This window comes from Rhamphochromis sp. 'chilingali' (genome assembly GCF_963969265.1).
Source record: "Rhamphochromis sp. 'chilingali' genome assembly, chromosome: 21".
Lineage (NCBI taxonomy): Eukaryota > Metazoa > Chordata > Actinopteri > Cichliformes > Cichlidae > Rhamphochromis > Rhamphochromis sp. 'chilingali'.
In genome coordinates this window covers 12,014,196-12,032,249 of record NC_137949.1, presented here as the reverse complement: position 1 = coordinate 12,032,249, position 18,054 = coordinate 12,014,196, and the positions used below count along the sequence as shown (strand labels likewise).

The 18,054-nt window shown below is 39.8% G+C and overlaps 1 protein-coding gene across 5 annotated transcripts in view; it reads right to left on the bottom strand.

The window, feature by feature from the left end:
* Positions 1–11,182, bottom strand: part of ralgapa2 (Ral GTPase activating protein catalytic subunit alpha 2) — a 94,899-nt gene extending 83,717 nt beyond the window's left edge. For 2 of the 5 annotated variants that reach the window (XM_080869940.1, XM_080869943.1), the window contains exon 1: positions 10,898–11,177. In XM_080869940.1, the coding sequence (XP_080726066.1) occupies positions 10,898–11,003 (106 nt within the window). In that variant the 5' untranslated portion in view covers positions 11,004–11,177. Of the gene's footprint in view, positions 1–10,897 lie in introns of all 5 variants that reach the window. The other 3 variants (XM_080869942.1, XM_080869939.1, XM_080869941.1) reach the window with 3 other exon arrangements.
* Positions 11,183–18,054: the final 6,872 nt, after the last annotated feature.

The window sequence follows — 18,054 nt, the reverse complement described above, 5'->3', positions numbered from 1 at the left end:
GCTACATGGAGAGGGTTAATGCATTAAAATTCAGTAATGAGAATACTCTAATATCTGATCACACTGCCAGCTACTAATGGTCTGCTAAGCCATTAATGATTTACAGAAAGAGAGGAACTTTATTTCTTATGCTTGCTACATCAGGACTTGCTTTTTATGAAAGAAATGTGTTAAATGAAAGAATGAAATTGTTCAATAGCATCCAGCAATGTGAGAAGATATCCAACATCATCAGGTAACAGGATGTGGACAGAAAGCGACAGAACCTGCTCTCCAGACCCAGGAATGCTGGGGATAACTCTGTATCCTCCGATTCCAACAAAATAACTCAGTCCTTTGAATGACACGCCTCCATCTGTCATTCTCCATCTGCTCGCGTCAAAAACAGGAAATGAAATGATAATGAAATGCAATCAGCCAAATAATGAGATAGGAAGGCAATGCATGGTAGCATGGAGATACAACACAGGAATTAGTGTTGAATTAATCAAGAATCATACTGGGTAAAAACGCTCTAACTTTGGCAGTGGCAACATGACTGGTGATAGACATGCTTATACAATTTATGAAACTGCTGTTAGAAATGTCTCTCACACACGCCTTTAGGGTTTATTGAAGAAGTTCAAAAACACAATAAAAATGGGTGAATGAAACAATTTTATTGGTGAAAAGAGTAAACGGGGTGTGGCCAAACTGGTTCGAGCTGAGTTTCACAAACGTTCAAAGTGCACAACAAACTCTGAGACAGAGTCAAGAAACAACAAGATCACATCTGGCTGGGTATCTGCAGGCCGAGGGCAGAAATCTAAGGCTGACACACACGCACACGCGTGCGCGCGCGCACACACACACACACACACACACACACACACACACACACACACGGTCTGATAAATCTCAATATCTGCTGAGACGCACAATTTAGTGCCGACTGCATAAATCTAGAGAGCTAAACTGCCTTCAAACGTCAAATGCCGAGTTCATGCCACAGGTGCTATTTTGTTCCTTCCAGTTACTGTTTATTTTCTGATAAAGTGCCCAATAAGGCTTCATACTCACATAAAGCCTTTTTTGGTTGCATAAAATGCAGTAAAAATGACTTGTGGGGATCACCAAGTCAGCCCTATTAAACAAACAATTGCATGAACACTCTTCTAAATGGTGCTGACAGTGATAAGTTAATGATTCGGAGATCTGCAATTTTCTACAATGGAATTAATAAATACATGCCAAACACATCAGCCATGCCAGGTTTGGCTCGGAGGACACAGTTCTCCATTGTGATGTTTCCTGTTAACTGTCAGGAAAGGGCAGATGTTCCACCCCTGTGTGAAACGACCAGCTGCAAAACAATAATATGCAGCCAGAGCTAAGAGCCATAATCTTATATACTGCACAGCCGTTAAACACAGTATCTTCTCAAAATGTTCAGTCTAATACTATCAGCTCATCCTCCTGTCTAAAAAAATTAATTTAAAAAATGACAGATTATACCTTTACTTTCTGATCTTTGGCAGCGCTGTTATCGGATAATTCATATCATCGTCATCATCATGACATGAATGAGGCTTCCTTACATCTTACTGTGACTTCTACAACAAAGAGACCGAGAGCTGCTATGGTGAGAGTGGTTGGAAATACCCCAAACAGTGTTCAAGTGTTATCTAACGCTTTTGCACATCCTTTGATGCATAACCATTTCAAATAAGGTGGAAAAATGAACAGCAGCCACCCGCTGGGTAAAGCAGAACAGTCTCAAGTTTTAGCTGAATAATTGGTGTGCTCTTCTGCTGTTTGCTCTTTGAAGGCGATGGGCCACGATGCGCCACTCTGCCTACTCCCCTGTTTAAAGTTAATCAGCAGACAACACATCCAATAAAAACTGACATTCAGTGTAACAGGTTTTGTTAAACCACATTTAAGTCTCTGAGTAAATTCCAGTGTACGCCACTTATTTCAATTAAAGCTGAATCATTAGTATGCCACGTCATACACAAAAAGCAGTCGAATAAAGCCTTTGATCAGACACACTCTCATTTGCATTAGTCCTGGGCTAGCTAGCACTGCAGGTGCACTATATTCTTGCCAGAAAGGAGATGAGAGAGAGAAGAGACTGATATGTGCCCTTGGCTGAATGCTCACATTAGACACAGAGGACTCTTTAAGGGCCCCGGCACGGATGCCTGGAGGCTGCCAACACGTAGGAGCACAGATATGGCATGCCAGCTAAAGGAGAAGGCGACAAATGCACTATGGATGCCATTATACTTCCCAAATTTAGAGAGACTGCAGGAGATTGATCATAATAAAGATACGCCTGTTCCTTGAGGATTTCTTGAGAATATTCAGTTCTTTAACCAGTTCAAACATTTTTCATTTATTTATAAGTATTTATTATTGAATAATAACTGCAAAAGTCAGCAGCAATACCCTTAGCTATTCTACTCAAGTACCTTAGCTATAAAATATTCCAATTAACAAAATGCATTTAAGTAAGAATATTATTACCGTCATCCTTCCAGAAATAATGGAAATTCTATATGAATATGAAGCCAATTATGGACACTACTTAAAATCTGTTTTTTTCTGCTCCCCATCCTGCTCCGTGGCTGTTTGCATGTTGAGCTACGATCCTCCACTAACAGACAGCATGATTCACAGAGCCGCCCAAATGCTATTTGATCATTCTTAGTCAAGTTAACTTAGTGAAAGCGGTGACAGTGTGTCTCAAACAGTTATCATGGCTGCTACCAGTGGTCACAGTAATTAGTTACAGTAATTACATATGTCAGGCAGGAAATCCAAAGTGTGGAATCATTTTGAGAGAGTGGAAGAAAACCCTAAGAGGGTGACATACTAAGTCTGCACGCAAACAGTCCTCTTATTTGTTGACAGACATCAAACATGACATTTGAAACATGTAAGTGGACCAACATGAGCCCAGTCTTTCTATTCAACATGTTTTAATGTTGAATAAAAAAAAAACTAAAAAAAAAAAAAAACTTGTCAGTTATTGCACTGCATTCAGAAAAAAAAATGCTGCTGATAAAACAATACTGGTAACATTTTGAAAGGCTTTGTGTCGAGGGGACATTTTTCTTATAATGTGGTACGGCCTTTACAATATTATTTAACAATGTCTGTCTTAGCACTGGAAGTGAAACCATAGGTGCTCCACCCAAAATAAATACTGACATAATAAAATTATTTTTGTCAACAAATGCTGCCAATCAAAGGGAAGCCAGGGGCAGCATTAATGCAGTGCTGATGGAAACTTACTATTAAGACATGCAACAATACTTGAATACCTTTGGAACAAACTAAAGATATAAAGTCAGTGTGCAGAGTTTGAATGTTTTATACTTAGTTAAAAACAATCTAAAGGCGGACAACAAAGGACAGACCTGCTGCCGTCAGCTGGTTTCATTTAAGTGTAAGGTTAACAGATTTCAACCATTTCTAAAGTATCTCAGTAACTGCTAATAAGCTCAAGAGTATGCCAAGTTACTCTAACTTTTTTTGTGGCTGTCTGTGCTTAAAAAAAAAAAAAAAAAAAAAAAAAAAAAAAAAAAAAGGAAGCAGAGTTAATATATAACTTCTTCTAAAACTATTTAATATATCTACAGTATCCACACTATTAAAATGGGACATAACAAACACGTAGAGTCAATTATCAGTCCTAAAATTCCACGTTCATGAATGTAAATGAAGAAGAAGACAAAACAGGAAAACATATCTCCTGTAGGAAGTTCTTTGCAACCCACAGAAGGTTGATATTTGACCAAAGTGAAACAAAGTTAATCATAAATCTGCTGCAACCAGCAGAGAAGGACACATCTGTCACATGATGCAATAAGGTGCAGTCAGTGTGAGGCACATTTGAGGCCTTGATAGCACACAGTGAACATTTGTGTTACTAAATGCGCTCCAGGCTTTGCCAATCTACAGATGTCAATCATAATTCGATGCTCGCTGGGACAGAATGATTTTCCTTATCAGGGGGTCTATTAGAGCCATTTGTTTTATTACTGACAAGACTCGTCTTCTATGGATTGCTTCGGCCATTAAAGCTTTTATTTTGCAGCACTGGGCAAATGTACAAGTGGTTGGCTGATTGTGAGCTTAGCTTAAGAAAATAAATAAAATATTTCCAAACTTTATGTTTATGGTTGAAACAGACATTTACTCATCATAATCTTTCAAACTTATAAAACTGTATTTTAGATACAAGATCCACAAAACTGACATGATCTAACAGACATGTCCAATATCAGAATATCCTGTCATTTGTCAGAGGCACTCACACCTTGCTGACTTGTATATTAGCCAATGCTTCACTGATCAATTGGTGGACCCATAACTAACATGGTGCTAGGGTAAAGCAACACTGCAAAGGCTGCCACACTCTCAAAGCATCAGCTATACTCATGGAAGACCATAAATTAAATCTCATCAGGCTTGTCATAACATGATGTAACATGATGGTGTGGATAAAAACTAGAGTCCTATTTAGACGTATTATTTATGGTTGAGGGTGTAGAGCTTCATTAAATCAATCACAAGAATGAAACTGTGATGAAAAAGGACTTTCCTCCAATCCCATCACTTTTGGTCCATGTCATTTCATTATGGTGCCACCATGCCAAACACTGCATGAATGCCTCTTGACTTGCAGTTAGTGTCTAGCTGTGTAACAGATTGGGGCCTATGAGTCTACAGAGAGCACAGTGTGAAGTGGTCATGCTACAACTGGCAAAGCCTGACCTTATCCCAGTCTGAGCCCACACATTAGAAAACAGCTTATCGCAGAACTGAGCTGCTAAACTGGCAACACTCACTCTTCCTCTCCACGCACCATCTTTACTTTTATTGAGAGCTGTGGAAACGAAAGACCAAACTGAAACAAGCAGACAGGTAAAGACGCAACAGCTGACCACAAGGCAAGGTCACATGAACACCTGCAAGTGTGTAACCCCAAACAGAGGTTCTATTTTCATTGAATATCAATTTGTCACTGACTATTTTTGAAACAAACACCAGCCTCGATTGTGCTTTACTCAAACTACTAATCTGATGGACTGTAAGCCAAACCTGAGTGTTTGTTTTTACTTGGCTTTAAAACTGCTTAAGATTAGCGGGAGCTTGTGCATTCAAAAAGGCAACATGAAATGTAAATCCACCCTGAGATCAGATCTCAATAACATGCTGCCACAGTAAAACACGGGGGCTAGGTTTAAGTTTGGCCATTATAAAAACAGGAAAGGTCAACAGTGAAACCTGTCAAACTGGTTTTGCAGTGGGTGAAACACAGATCACCCACAGCACAACACAGGGTTTTGGTGTTTTTCTCTCCATTTCATCAGCTGGCCTGTAGCTAAAAGGGGAGGAAAGGAATTCATTCAAAAGCATGTGATTTAAACATATCTTTATATCTGAAATGTGGGCTCTGATAAACAGCAGTGATGGCAAAAAGAAAATAAAGCCAAGAACATTTCCAAAAGACTCAAAGAAATGGCCCCAGAGTTTATTCTGATGGTGTATGAGAAACACCTGAAAACACAGACACGGGACACCCTAAAACTGTCACTACTACGGTATGGACGTACTTCAACATCAACTTAACACTAATAAGAGCCCTCCACTCCTACTGAGGTGTGCCGATCCAGCATTTATAATGCGCGATAGCTAGTTTCTGTTTTATGGTGCCATGATTTGCAATTCTAATCACCCAGGGACTGCGGGATAGGACTTCTTTGTACTGCCAAATGCTTATCTTGACTCTGCCACCAGTTTAGAAGCCACCAACATTAACAGCAGAAACAAGGGTGGAAACAAACTGTTCCTCTTATTACATCTACTTTTTAATCTTGTTCTTAAAGCCTGAAGCTCTTTGCCTACAGAGTTATTAATCTCTGATCTGTTCCAATGTAGCTAATGAATAAATAAATCATCATTCATTTACCAGAGTGACTCTGACAACTACTGGTCAAAACACTCGTTTTTCACCTTCCACCTGCTTCCTGTGTGTGGCCAGATAACTCAGTCTTTATGTAGAACTGAAGCTTTTTCCCCAGCTTACCTTAGTTCCTCTATAACTTCTTTTAAAAAAGCTCTTCCACTGATTTATCTAAAACAAATACGTGGATGAGGTTTTACATTCGTCTGCCCAGCAGCTATCTGTTAGATCATCAGCCATTTTTCACACTGTAATAGGCTCACATGAGCCTTTTTGCAGATGTGGACAAAAACAAACCTGTTTTGCTGCTTTTACATTTTTGAGATCATGACAGTTATAATCCAGTCTCTTCTTTTAAGGATCGATTTTTAAGAAGTCTAGTTGTCTCTAGGGAGGGGGGCGATGCTGCTTCTGATAAATAGCCCCGAGAGACTGAAGCTGACACTTTCATTACGATCAACTGCACCATGATATACACATATTTGGGTTTTATTACTGACTCAAAGGGTACTTAAATCAGTGAAGCAGCACAGTAAGTAACAATAACATCTAGAAGTGACTATTTGATAACCTGCATGGCTAAGTTCTGTTTTGCTGCAGAAGCGTCGTCTACCTGTTGATGCCAGTAGCTGCTCCCATTCTTGATTGACAAGACAGTAAAAATTATAGACTTTATGAAAGGAAATAGATCTTCCCCTCCAGCCTAAATAAACCATGTGGTTAACATGACAACCTTGTTAGATATCACTGCAACACAATAAATAATTGATATCCATGACAGAGTCATAGTCCTGCCGACCCTATCAACTAATATAAAGCAGTTAAAAACATTCACCTTTATGAGCAAATATATATTAAATATAAATTTAACTGATAAAGTCTACAACAATTTATAATGTACAGTCAAATCAGGCAGCTTTACACTATTCCATGATTATACAGTGTTAGATATTCCTCATTTCTATTCTGAAGCATCTCTGTGCTTCTCTTAATAAGGCATTTAGCACGTGTTAAGTACGTGCTAAGATGCTAAATGCCTAGACCATTATGAGAGGAGGTGCTGCTGTAATAGGCAACACTACAGAGCTGTTAAAGCTGCCATCTAATCTAAGCAGCACACAATGCTTCTAACATCATTATATTAACAGTTTATCTGACAGGGAACTAACAATGATTTCTTTCTGCATACTTCTTCATTTATCTGGAAACCAGGTAAATGTTTTGGTTTAAAAGTGGTCAGATTTATTTTACTTGTAACATTAAAGAGTCCACTTATGCCAATTAGTGTCAAAAAGCTTTAATCATCCATGATGACTCGGATACAAGTTTAGTTGGTGATAGCATGAAAATAAGAAACAAAACTCAAGACTGTGAAAGGTTAATAAAATCCTGAAAGGACAGTTTAATATGACACTTGCATTGAACTGCACTACACTTTTTAAGTGTTGATATCCTGCCTACGCAGTGTGGGATAAAAGATGGTAAGAGGCTGGACTTGTTCACAAGTCTAACCTGAGTGTTGTACAAATGGGGCAGAATCAGAAGTCAAGTGATCTCAGCCTTTACTTCAGCCACACAGAGGACCTTCTTGAGAGCACTTCCAGTGTTGTGCTCATTGTTCCCCCCTGGTGCTTCAACTTGTGATTTCCTCCTCTAACAGCAGCACTTTCAGTTGACCCCGACCCACACAACAGCACACGAAGAAAGGCAGAGTGTAATGACACCATTTTCATTTTTTGTGAACGATGAGTACAGAGCTTCATTTTTTCCCCAGGTTTACCTTTGGTTGCAAACTTAAAAATACCAAGACCTACAACAAACACACCTGAGTGTTATCACTGGCAACACTTGTTCCAGTGCAGTTCACAAGCAGATTCCAGCTGAGCCTGTTTACACCAGCTGAAAAGTAAAGAAACAACAGCTAATTTACTCCTTCAACCAAGGCACCCGGTCTCAAGTCCTCACAAACGAAAAGCTTTGAGTTAAACATTTACGAGCTTCAAATGCAGCAGCGTGACTCGTTTATAGCTGACTTGGCACTAAAAAAGAAATACTGCCCCGGGGATACAATGGGTATTCCTCCAGACAAACACTGTTGTTTACATTCATGTCAATGAAGGATTTCCTACACTTTCATCATCATACTCCAGGTCACTATGAACAACCTGGAGCACTGGGATGCACAGCGAGCTCAGCAGGTGGGGGCCGAGGATGAGAAAGACTTCGCACAGAGAGAAGTCAAAGGAAAAGCGGTTGGTGCCACAAGTGTGTGAAGCAGTGAGTGATCAGGTGGTTTTGCTGGGCTCCTGTAATTAACAACCTCAGCCAAATGCAGCCAGGCATGACCAGCAAATTAACATGCAGCAGCTTTCACACTCTATCCCACAGATCGGCTCAGTGAGCAGAAAACCAATAGAGGGCCACTCTGAAAATAGCCCAGACCACAGATTGTCCTTTCAAGTACAATACTGCTGATAGTACCACTGATTTAACAAGCCTGTTTACCAAATTTCTGGTGTTGGTGTGGCAATGACATAAAGAGGTCAAATTTTGGATAACTTAATAGACAATGACCTTGAGAGAAGACGAGCAGGTTGAAAACTTCTGTGCAGAAATTAAAGGATTACTGAAAACATAAGAGTCATTAAAAAACAAACTGTGCCTTAATGGTATCTTCTCCTTGGAACATAGTAAATAAGTGTGGTAAACCCCAGCTGTGGATGCTTGACATACAGGTTGTAAAGTTTAACAAGAAGCTACATATTAAATTTCCTCCCACCAGAAGCTGTTCCAGCCTGCCGCCTCTGGGAATGTCTTCTCTTGCTAGTGTTATGAATAATAACATTTAAATATTTCAAAAAGATAAAACAGCGTGATTGGTGAAAGAAGGTCAGCTCTATCCAAGTCCCTGTCCTGCCCTGTCCTCCACCTCACCCCCATCTCTCATCAAGCTTCCTGCCACACAGGAACCAGCAGAACCAGGAGGAAATCCTTCCTGAACTGCAAGCTCGGTGTAATCTGGGAATTTGGGGGAGATTGCAACGTCGGCCCAACTATCAGCTGCTGGACAAACAGACCAGCCTTATCTTTAGCTGCACATGAGGGAAAGAAAAACACAGATGGCAGGCAGAGCACTGTGCTGACCTCCACCTTGGCTGTACTAGTCTTGACATTGAAAGTTTGCTATGATAGCAAAAAAACTTCAACCATATCAACTTCCCACAGCTTTGCTCAAGCTACAACTGTTAGGCTGACAGTGGCTATTACAATCCTGCTGCAGTACTGAGGATCAATAAATTGGATAACAAGTCACTATATGAAAAGGTTACAAGCAGGCACGTGTCAATGAACCGATGGTTTAAACTCTAAACATGGCAAACGTGCTCGGACTTTCCTCTGAATTTCACTGCCACCACAGACATACCAAACTTTAGAAGCTCTAAAAGTGCTCTAACTAAAAGCAATTAGTGTTTACTGTAACTAAAACTTACCCAAATCAGTCATCGTGTGTATTTTGGGACAATATGTAAAAAGGTTTCCAATATTTTTCAAAGCTTTATGTAAAAAAATAAATAAAATAAAATCTAAATGAAAACAAGAGAAGAAACTGTGTTTACTGCATCTGTTTTCCAGCTACTCTGGGGATATAACCATTAATCATCAAATAAAAACAAGAGAAAATTAACTGCCTAGATGTTCACCTCTGTGTGGTCCACGTCAAGAAATACACATACATGACCTACTTTGAATGATATTTCTGAAAGACATGATTTATTGCACTCAGAGTGAGCAGATTGCAGTTTTTCTCCAGATCTCTTTGTTCCTCTCCACACTGACCTCGATTACTGACAAAGCACGGAGAATAACAGAAGAGCACAAGATATAGTACAGCATTCATGATGTTGTCAACAGAGTTCTGATGGGAGGCGACTGTAACATTTGACCTCCTGGCCTCTAATACAACGTTTGAGTTCCAAATACGAGAAACCAATAATACACCAGTGACATATCACCAGATATTAGCCTATCACATATATTTTTCAGCCAATGGATGCGCTCTTCATTTATAAAAAGGATGATGGTGCCTTCAAATTCCAGCACTGCATTTATTTTGTCTTTGATATGATTCGGCATGATAAAATGTACAACTTGCACGTCATCGGTTCTGCTTAAATCAGTGTAGATTCAGCATTCACTTGTCATTATTACAGTTTATCAATGGAATAAGCCGTGCAAACTCAGACCGTTTAACAGCTCGTATGGACAACACAAGTCAGGTGACTGCAGAACATAGTCGTGTCTCTTTTTTATTAACGCAGCGCAAGAAGACAACAGTTTTATGAGCCTCATAAATTCTGCACTTCCTTGTCCAGTGGATTAAAATAAATGACTGCTCTTGTGTAACACGTTTATGTCAATATCATGTCAAATTTCTCAAAAAAAGGTAGAGGCAAGTTGACTGAAACTCGGGAAGGTAACCTGCAGTAAGAAAGCCCTGTCTTCTCTCCAAAAGTCCAAACAGAGACTTCAACCTGTGCGAATCGATGCTGAATGACGAAGCTTCAGTTACGTGTTTAACACTATAATGATGGCACAGGACCGAAGAGCAGCAAAGCCTGTTCTCGGCATCTGTTTCCCTGCATCAGTTAGCATTATTGGCTGGCTAGGTAGCCGCAGGGGAGCTAGCTTGTATTAGCTAGCATCCATGCCTCATCACAGTGCGATTTGTCTCATATTTTAAATGAACAAAGACTTCAAACAGCAGAGGGTACCGGCATAATGCAGATGCATGTTACAGGTCAGCCGGCTGGACTCGCACTAAGCAGCCAGCTGACCTGACGCCTTGTTTGACGTTAGCAGTCGGCTGGTGCCAGCTAGCTAGCTCCACTTAGCTAAGCCTCGACGATGCAGCATCCAGCTCCCCGGTGACATTTCACTCACCTAACAGAGTCCGGAGGTGTTTGAACCGGGTAAACACATCCTTCTTTGGGTCCAGAACTTTCTGTGTAGATTTCTTGACGTCTCCATGCCCCCTTCGAGTGAACATTACGCTTTAAAATGCGACCGTGGAAGCTGAAATCACCTGTCTTTCACCATACACCGAGCCTCCCGTGTGGCTGTCACTTTCCTCACTGCTACTCTGCTTGCTCGGTAAACAGCCGCCCGACGGCCGCTGGAGTCTACTATTTTTGTGGGTGTGTAAACACGGAAGCGCAGTCTAACGGAGGCGTGGTTAGACCTCATGAATACGCCTCCGTGTTTATGTCTTTTACACCTTGCACCTTCAGCTTTACTCTCCGTCCCTGCTAGAAGTAAGGTTACTCATTTCAGTTTTCTAGGTTAAGAACAGACTTTTCAAAGCACCACGGAGGAGTTTGTCTACTTTAATTTCAGAAACTGATAGTAGTGGGCTTGAGTGCACTGTCCTGTCTAAAAGTTTGAGTATTGGCAGCAAGCTTTAGTTTAAAAATGGGACTGTGAGACTGTATACCTCTTTATTTTGATAAAAGGGGGTTGATATAGCTCCCAAGCGCCCTCTGGTGTCTAAGGTAAAACACTACAGTAGAGGAGCAGTGGATGGATATTCATGATACTATATACACTGATAAGAAAAAGTGATTTCCATATTTTCCCCAAAATGATTGTCTGTATTTAAACTGTTGTAAATGACTTGTTGGCCTATGTTCAACGTGTCTTTCATGAATGATATTAAGACATTTTTAAACAGAAAGAACAGAAAGAAAGTTTATTCTTTATTTTAATGTCATTCAAATTAAAAATGTGTTTTACAAGAGATCGAACCAAGAGGAAATTGTAACAAGGATAATGTCACAGTTCTGATTTTTTTTTGTAGGTACAATAACTCAGACTCATAAAGATACTTGTAAAAGAGGTAATTTCTTTATTTTTTATATATGACCCCAGTCATAAATCCTGTTTCATAAATCACCTTTTGGCATAACAACAACAACAACAAACAGAAATGTGCTTGCAAATTAGAATTTGTTTCATGAAAATTAAAGATAAAGTAGTGATTGCCCATTTTGTCCAACACAAGGTCATCAGGTGAGTGAAGTATAATTAGTGAATTGAAGTATAAAAGTATAATTGGGTTGAAAAACAAACCCAAACAAACAAAAACAAACTAAAATAATGTGCTCTTGAAACACTAACTAAAATAAGATTTGAAAGAATGTACAGAATGCTTTCCCTTTTAGTCTCTAACACTAAAGCTAGAGAGGGACACGGTGCGTATGTTCACACATATTAATAAAATAAATGAAAGTAATATCAAAACTAAGGGTAACTGACAAATGAAATCACCACTTTTTGAAGGACATAAACAAATCACAATTATGACACAACTGCTCCCTTTAGGGATCATCACAGGGAATCACCTGGCTCCATCCTTCTCTGTCACACCAGCCCTCTGCATGTCCTCCTTCACTACGTCCATAAATCTTCTCTGAGGTCTTCCTCTTTTCCTCCCGCCGACCAGCTCCATCTTCAGCATCCTTTGTCCACTGTGTCCAGTATATGCTCTATCCCACCTCTGCACATGTCCTAATCATCTCACCTCGCCTCTCCAACTTTGTTCCCAAAGTGCTCAACCTGAACCACTCCTCTGACGTAGCCATTTCTAATCTTCTCCATCCTGGTCACACTCAATAAAAACCTTAACACTCGTCTTTTTGTCAGCTCCACCATCTTCAAATCAAACATCTTAGCAGGTCTCAGTAGCATCATTTCAACCTTCACTCTTATTGCTTTTCTTCTTTGTCTAACAGCCAAACATGCCTCAAATAAATTAAATGGAATTATTTTAATTAACGCTATATTTTTTCCAGATAAAGTAGAAATGGAAACACTCGATGTTGAGGGGAAAATGATGGCGTAATCTACAAAAACACCAAAATTAATAATTTATTGCATCTCCTGTGGCTTTCATAACGACCTGATTTTTCTGAGGCATGGATGGATTTCACTAATGAAAAGCAATATTCTGTATCAACCTGCTCTCTCAACCAGCCTTCCCAAATAGCGGCTGGCAGATCAGCTTTCCAGCATGGATGCTCACTATGGAAATTTACTTTTTCAATTTCCACCATAAATTTTCAATCAGACTTGGATCCAGACTGTTTGCTGCCCATGGCACGAAGTTGATATTAGCTGCCTTTTTGAGCACTCTTTGCTCTGCAGCAAGATGCATTATGATCCTGAAAAATGGCTTCATTATCACCAAACCTACTTTCTGTCAGATGAGAAAAATGCCCAACATGCAAGTGTGATCCTGTGTGAATAGTGCTGAGTTAATGATGGTCATGCCGCCCGGTACTTTACCTGATATGCAACCCCATTAGCCAGAAAATTTGTTCAGGTAGTCGTCTTTAAATGTTTCACACTGCAGATTTGTCATTCGGCACTGAACATCACTTTCATCCATGCTGCTCCTTGGCCCGCTATATATTGGTTTCTTCTTTTTAGGTCTTAATCTTGCTTTTTCTTTGGCTTCTCTGCACGTAGATCCCAGTTCACTCAGTCGTTCATTTTTTACAGCTTCTCATTTTGTCTGGTAGTTTCACTTTTTGGAAGGAGACAGAATATCAACCAAAAGTCCGGAAAAAAACACATTAAATTAAATTCGGTTTAACACATTACACCAAGTGAAATAAATATTTGATCCTCAAGGAAGTCATCATTTAGTGCGCGGTGGAGAAACCCTTGGTGAGACCTTTGCTGTAGTTGGTCACCAGGTTCGCACACATCTCAGGAGGAACTTTAAGTCATTTAGGTTTCTTGGCTGCCTCTTGGTAAATGATCATTAATATTAATTATTTCCTCTGCTGTATATGTATAAAAGCAGACACAAGCCTGCACTTTATCTCACTGTAGTTGGAAGCCTGGGAACACGTCAGAGGGTGTATTCAAAATATTTCATGTCTTCCTGCAAACTCTCAGAGCCGAATGCACTAATTTTTAGAGTGAAGTTAAAAATGAACCGTGGAACCCAACTTTCAGATTAAAAGGACTTGCATTTTTTGATATTCACACCCTGCTATGGTGACACTTAAAAAGAGAATGAAAGTATAACAGCTTCACTGCTCATTCCAGCTGCTGCCACTTGACACTTTAAACTGGAGGTTTTGATGAATTAATATAAGAATACAAGGTAGTTTCAAAACAGCAAAGCTTTTCTGTAGTTTTAAGTACTCTCACGGTTATGATACCTTAAAAAGAGTTCACTGTACTCATGACACTACTAGGTTTTATGTTTTTCAGAACATCGTTCTGAGATAAATATTAAGTTTGAAGAACATGGATAGATTTATTAATCAACCCACTAAAGTGACATTCAGTGCAGTTTCACACTTTTACTTGTCTGAACCAATCTGTCTCATTTTGTAAGCAATTCTGACCTAAAATGATTTTACTTACACTTCTTAGTAACTGATTAAAAACACAGATCCGACTGCAGGCTTAAAATCTTTTTAGCCTTATGTGAAAAAATAAAGGTTTATACAACTACCGTGCCACCGCTACATATGAAAAATCATGGGGCACTTCCCACCTTAGGATCTGCAAATATTCTAGAACAATGTGTAGTGTATTTAATGAAGCCATGTAAAATTTGTGCTATGAATATTTACCAACTTGTGGACTTTCATAAAGATTTGGTTGTACAAGCTTTGCTCAAACTTTCTGTAGAAAAAGGTGAATGAGGTGGACTGAGAGGCTGTAACTCAGGAAATGCTCATAGTATGCGTTTAAAATTCAAATGGCTTAATTTTATGTGATTCTGAGGGGTCAGGTGGAAACTTTTTTAAATATGGAAAGATCCTTTATGACGTTATGTAATACTATTTTTTTGTTTTCTAATTATTGTCCTCACAACCATCCATCCTAGGTTCTTGGAGTTGACCTATTTTACCAGAAGATGGCGCCTAAACCACTGAAGCAAACAAACCTGCTGAGCTGCAAAGGCTGCAGATCTGGATTTCTTTCTTTTCCCAAGGAGTAAATATGCTTCATAGCCATAGGTCTGCAGATGCAGGTGCATCGGTGCAGATAAGACTGACAGAATCCATTTAAATGGCAATAACAGAATAATCTGTAGGAAAAATCTCACAAGTTCTCATGTTTTGTCTGAATACCAAAAAACAAAATTGTGAATGTAAAATAAAGACATTAACAAGAAATTTAGTCAACGGTGAAGCATCGCTTTCATTAAAGAAAACAAGACTGCACTCTGTTCTTCTGTCACCCCCACATATCCACCACTGACAATGCTGTGAAAGCATTTGTCTCTCGTTTTCAAGGTTCCCAATAATGGATGTCTTGAATGATAGAGAGGAAAACAGAGGGTAGTGAGAGCAGAGGCCAAAGAGGAGGAGTAAAAAGAGGAGTAAAATCAGCCTTCGCCCTGCAGTTTGGTATGACACTCATTATCTGAAGTGGGCCATTCTGAGAAAGGAGGAGGGTGCCTGTCACAACAGATGTTGATTACACAAAACAGGGTAGTTTGGAAGAATGAGTGAATAAAACAAGCTCACACATGCTCACACACACACTGGGTTATTATTGGTGCTTTGTCATCAGTCTTAATTGACTGTAATCACCATTCCTTCTTGGCAAACCTCCCCTGTTCTTGAAGAGCAGGTTATTGCTCGTTATCTAAGATGGCACGGACCTACGATAATCTATCAACACTAACAATGGGACTGGATCTTTTCCTCTCTAATTTGGCACCTGGAAGGAGTTCGGGTCCAGCTCATGTTTGAAATCATATACCCGACGCTGAGGCAGAGTTTGAAGCCCTCCGCAGAGCCACTGTTTCCTGAAAACTGGTTCAGTGCAGAGTTAAAACTCTTACTGTGGCAACTGTAAGATTGTTGTTTAATTATTTCTTCTTTTTTTTAAACAGGACTTTTGATGCATAACCAAACATAATTTGTTATTTTAAGATTGGCAAGTGACGCTCCCCAACACGACCAAATGGTGGCACTGTAGGCTTACAAATGCGCACCACCGCTCTCATGGCCAGACTGTCGGACTGATTCCAATCCAAGGTTTGAAAAGCACTTGTCTGCTCTAAATTGTTCTTATAAAGAGCTTGGAAATACTTGACTTTTCTCCTTATGTGGTTATGGATTTCCTTTTTGTACAATTAAGTGCCATTAAAAGCTAATGTATCCTGTTAAACCACATTAAGGTGTGAGGGTGGACAGTGGTGCATCCGCATATTTTGAACAGGAGCCCACTTTTGGAGTAATGTTTGAAATCTATATCAGACCATTCAGAAACTTCAGGATGAAAAGGATCAAAAGGGAAACGTCCACAGCGACCCACATTTTCAGGCTGAGCGACCACCCACAGCTGCCTGACAGAGACGCGCCACGGAGCAATAAAATGATAAAACAAAAGCAATCTTTGTTTGGTTCAATGCAGCACCTCAGAAAGGGACTATCCATATTTTACCTTCCTTTTTCTTTTTTTAACGCTTTGTTGTAATTATTACATGCAGAACAGCAGAGATAATTCTGAAATATTTATTTCAATTAAATACATTTTCAGGCTCACTGTTAGACGTGCTGTATAGAAAACTCACATACTATATGTTGACTTTTTTCTCTCTCTCTCCCTCTCTTTTTAATAAGGCAAAAATGCAGGCTTTTAATCTGAAATTACACCTCCCACCAGGGGTCGTCATGGTGCCCTTAGCCACCAAGGTTATCTCACAGCTGGAAGTTCAAAGCACAGATTTCCTAATGCTTCTGTTTTTTTCTTTTACTTTGAAATTGAAAAAAAAAGTTCTTTTTTTAAGAACTGGAAACAGTCGTATCATTTCTGGTAATATAAATATTAATACAAGTATCTGTATGTGGATATAAGCAATTTCGGAGTGCAGTGTGTGTAATTCAGCCAGCAGTTTGGAGCACATCTCCACAGAGGTTAATGAGGGGGCACTCTGAAGTAATTAAAACAAGAGCATTATAAGGCAGCAGTTTCACATAAGGTACTCTTAGCAACATACCCCATACTTAATTAAAACTCTTTGCTGACAGCATTTTGTATCTTCTCAGGTAATCTGCTGTGAAATTAATAACGAGGGAGAATTAAATGACTAATGTTAGCAAAGAAGGGCTATTTTTTTCCTGCAGTATGCATGACAGGGGTCTCTATCAGCAATGCGTGATCCTTATTGCGCTGAAAAACACTTCTTCAGATTCTTTCCGTAATCTGATTCCAATTTCACTTATGCTGTGACACTGTAGCGACAAGCCGGGGGGAGGTTTAATTGAAATGTCCATGCTTTTAATTGGATTCTGTTAAGATGTGAAATTACCTTCTGAATTACAGCCTTGTACCTTTAAATGCTGATACAGAATTGTTTCCAGCGGTGATCAGTTAAGGAGCTGAAATAATGCTTCAATTCAGCGGTGTGCATCTCTGTGCCAAGGCAAAAGAACATTCTTCAATTTAAAGGCAAACGTCCTTGCATTTCAAAGATGGGCGTTTATCTAGTGAATTGAATTGGTTTTTTTTGTTTTTTTAACAGGGTTTAGTGCTTCAGAGACAATGCAGTACTCGAGCATCTGCAGTACAAGACGTGCGACGCAAGGCAATGCCCATTAATTCTGGCAAGATTTATTTATCAAACTCTCACACTCATGGTATACGCTGCTCTTTATCGTGATACAGAGTTTACACCCACAAATGCCCAGTGCCAATAATATAGTGGCTGCCAGATATCCATTGCGAAGCAAGTGAACCTGGCATTCATGATATCATCGTTGGGCTGAAGGTGTTGGCACAGGACTCTGACATGTTCAGGTAATGTGTGGGTGGTAGGCAGCCAAGCTTCCCTCACCTCCTCAAGGGTTGCGCTCTTCTAACCTCCTACACTGAGATTTGAGAATTTTCCCATTCTGCGGCCGGTGTCACCCTGCTGTGGCTGTGCAAAACATCCCTTCTCTCCTACTGCTGCCTCCTCCACCTACATCCATGACCCCTTCTGATAAGCTTGGAGGTCATCCTTTTCACTGATTAGTTTGCTGGCAGATTGAATGCCCATGTCTACAGCCCCGCGGCACCCGGGC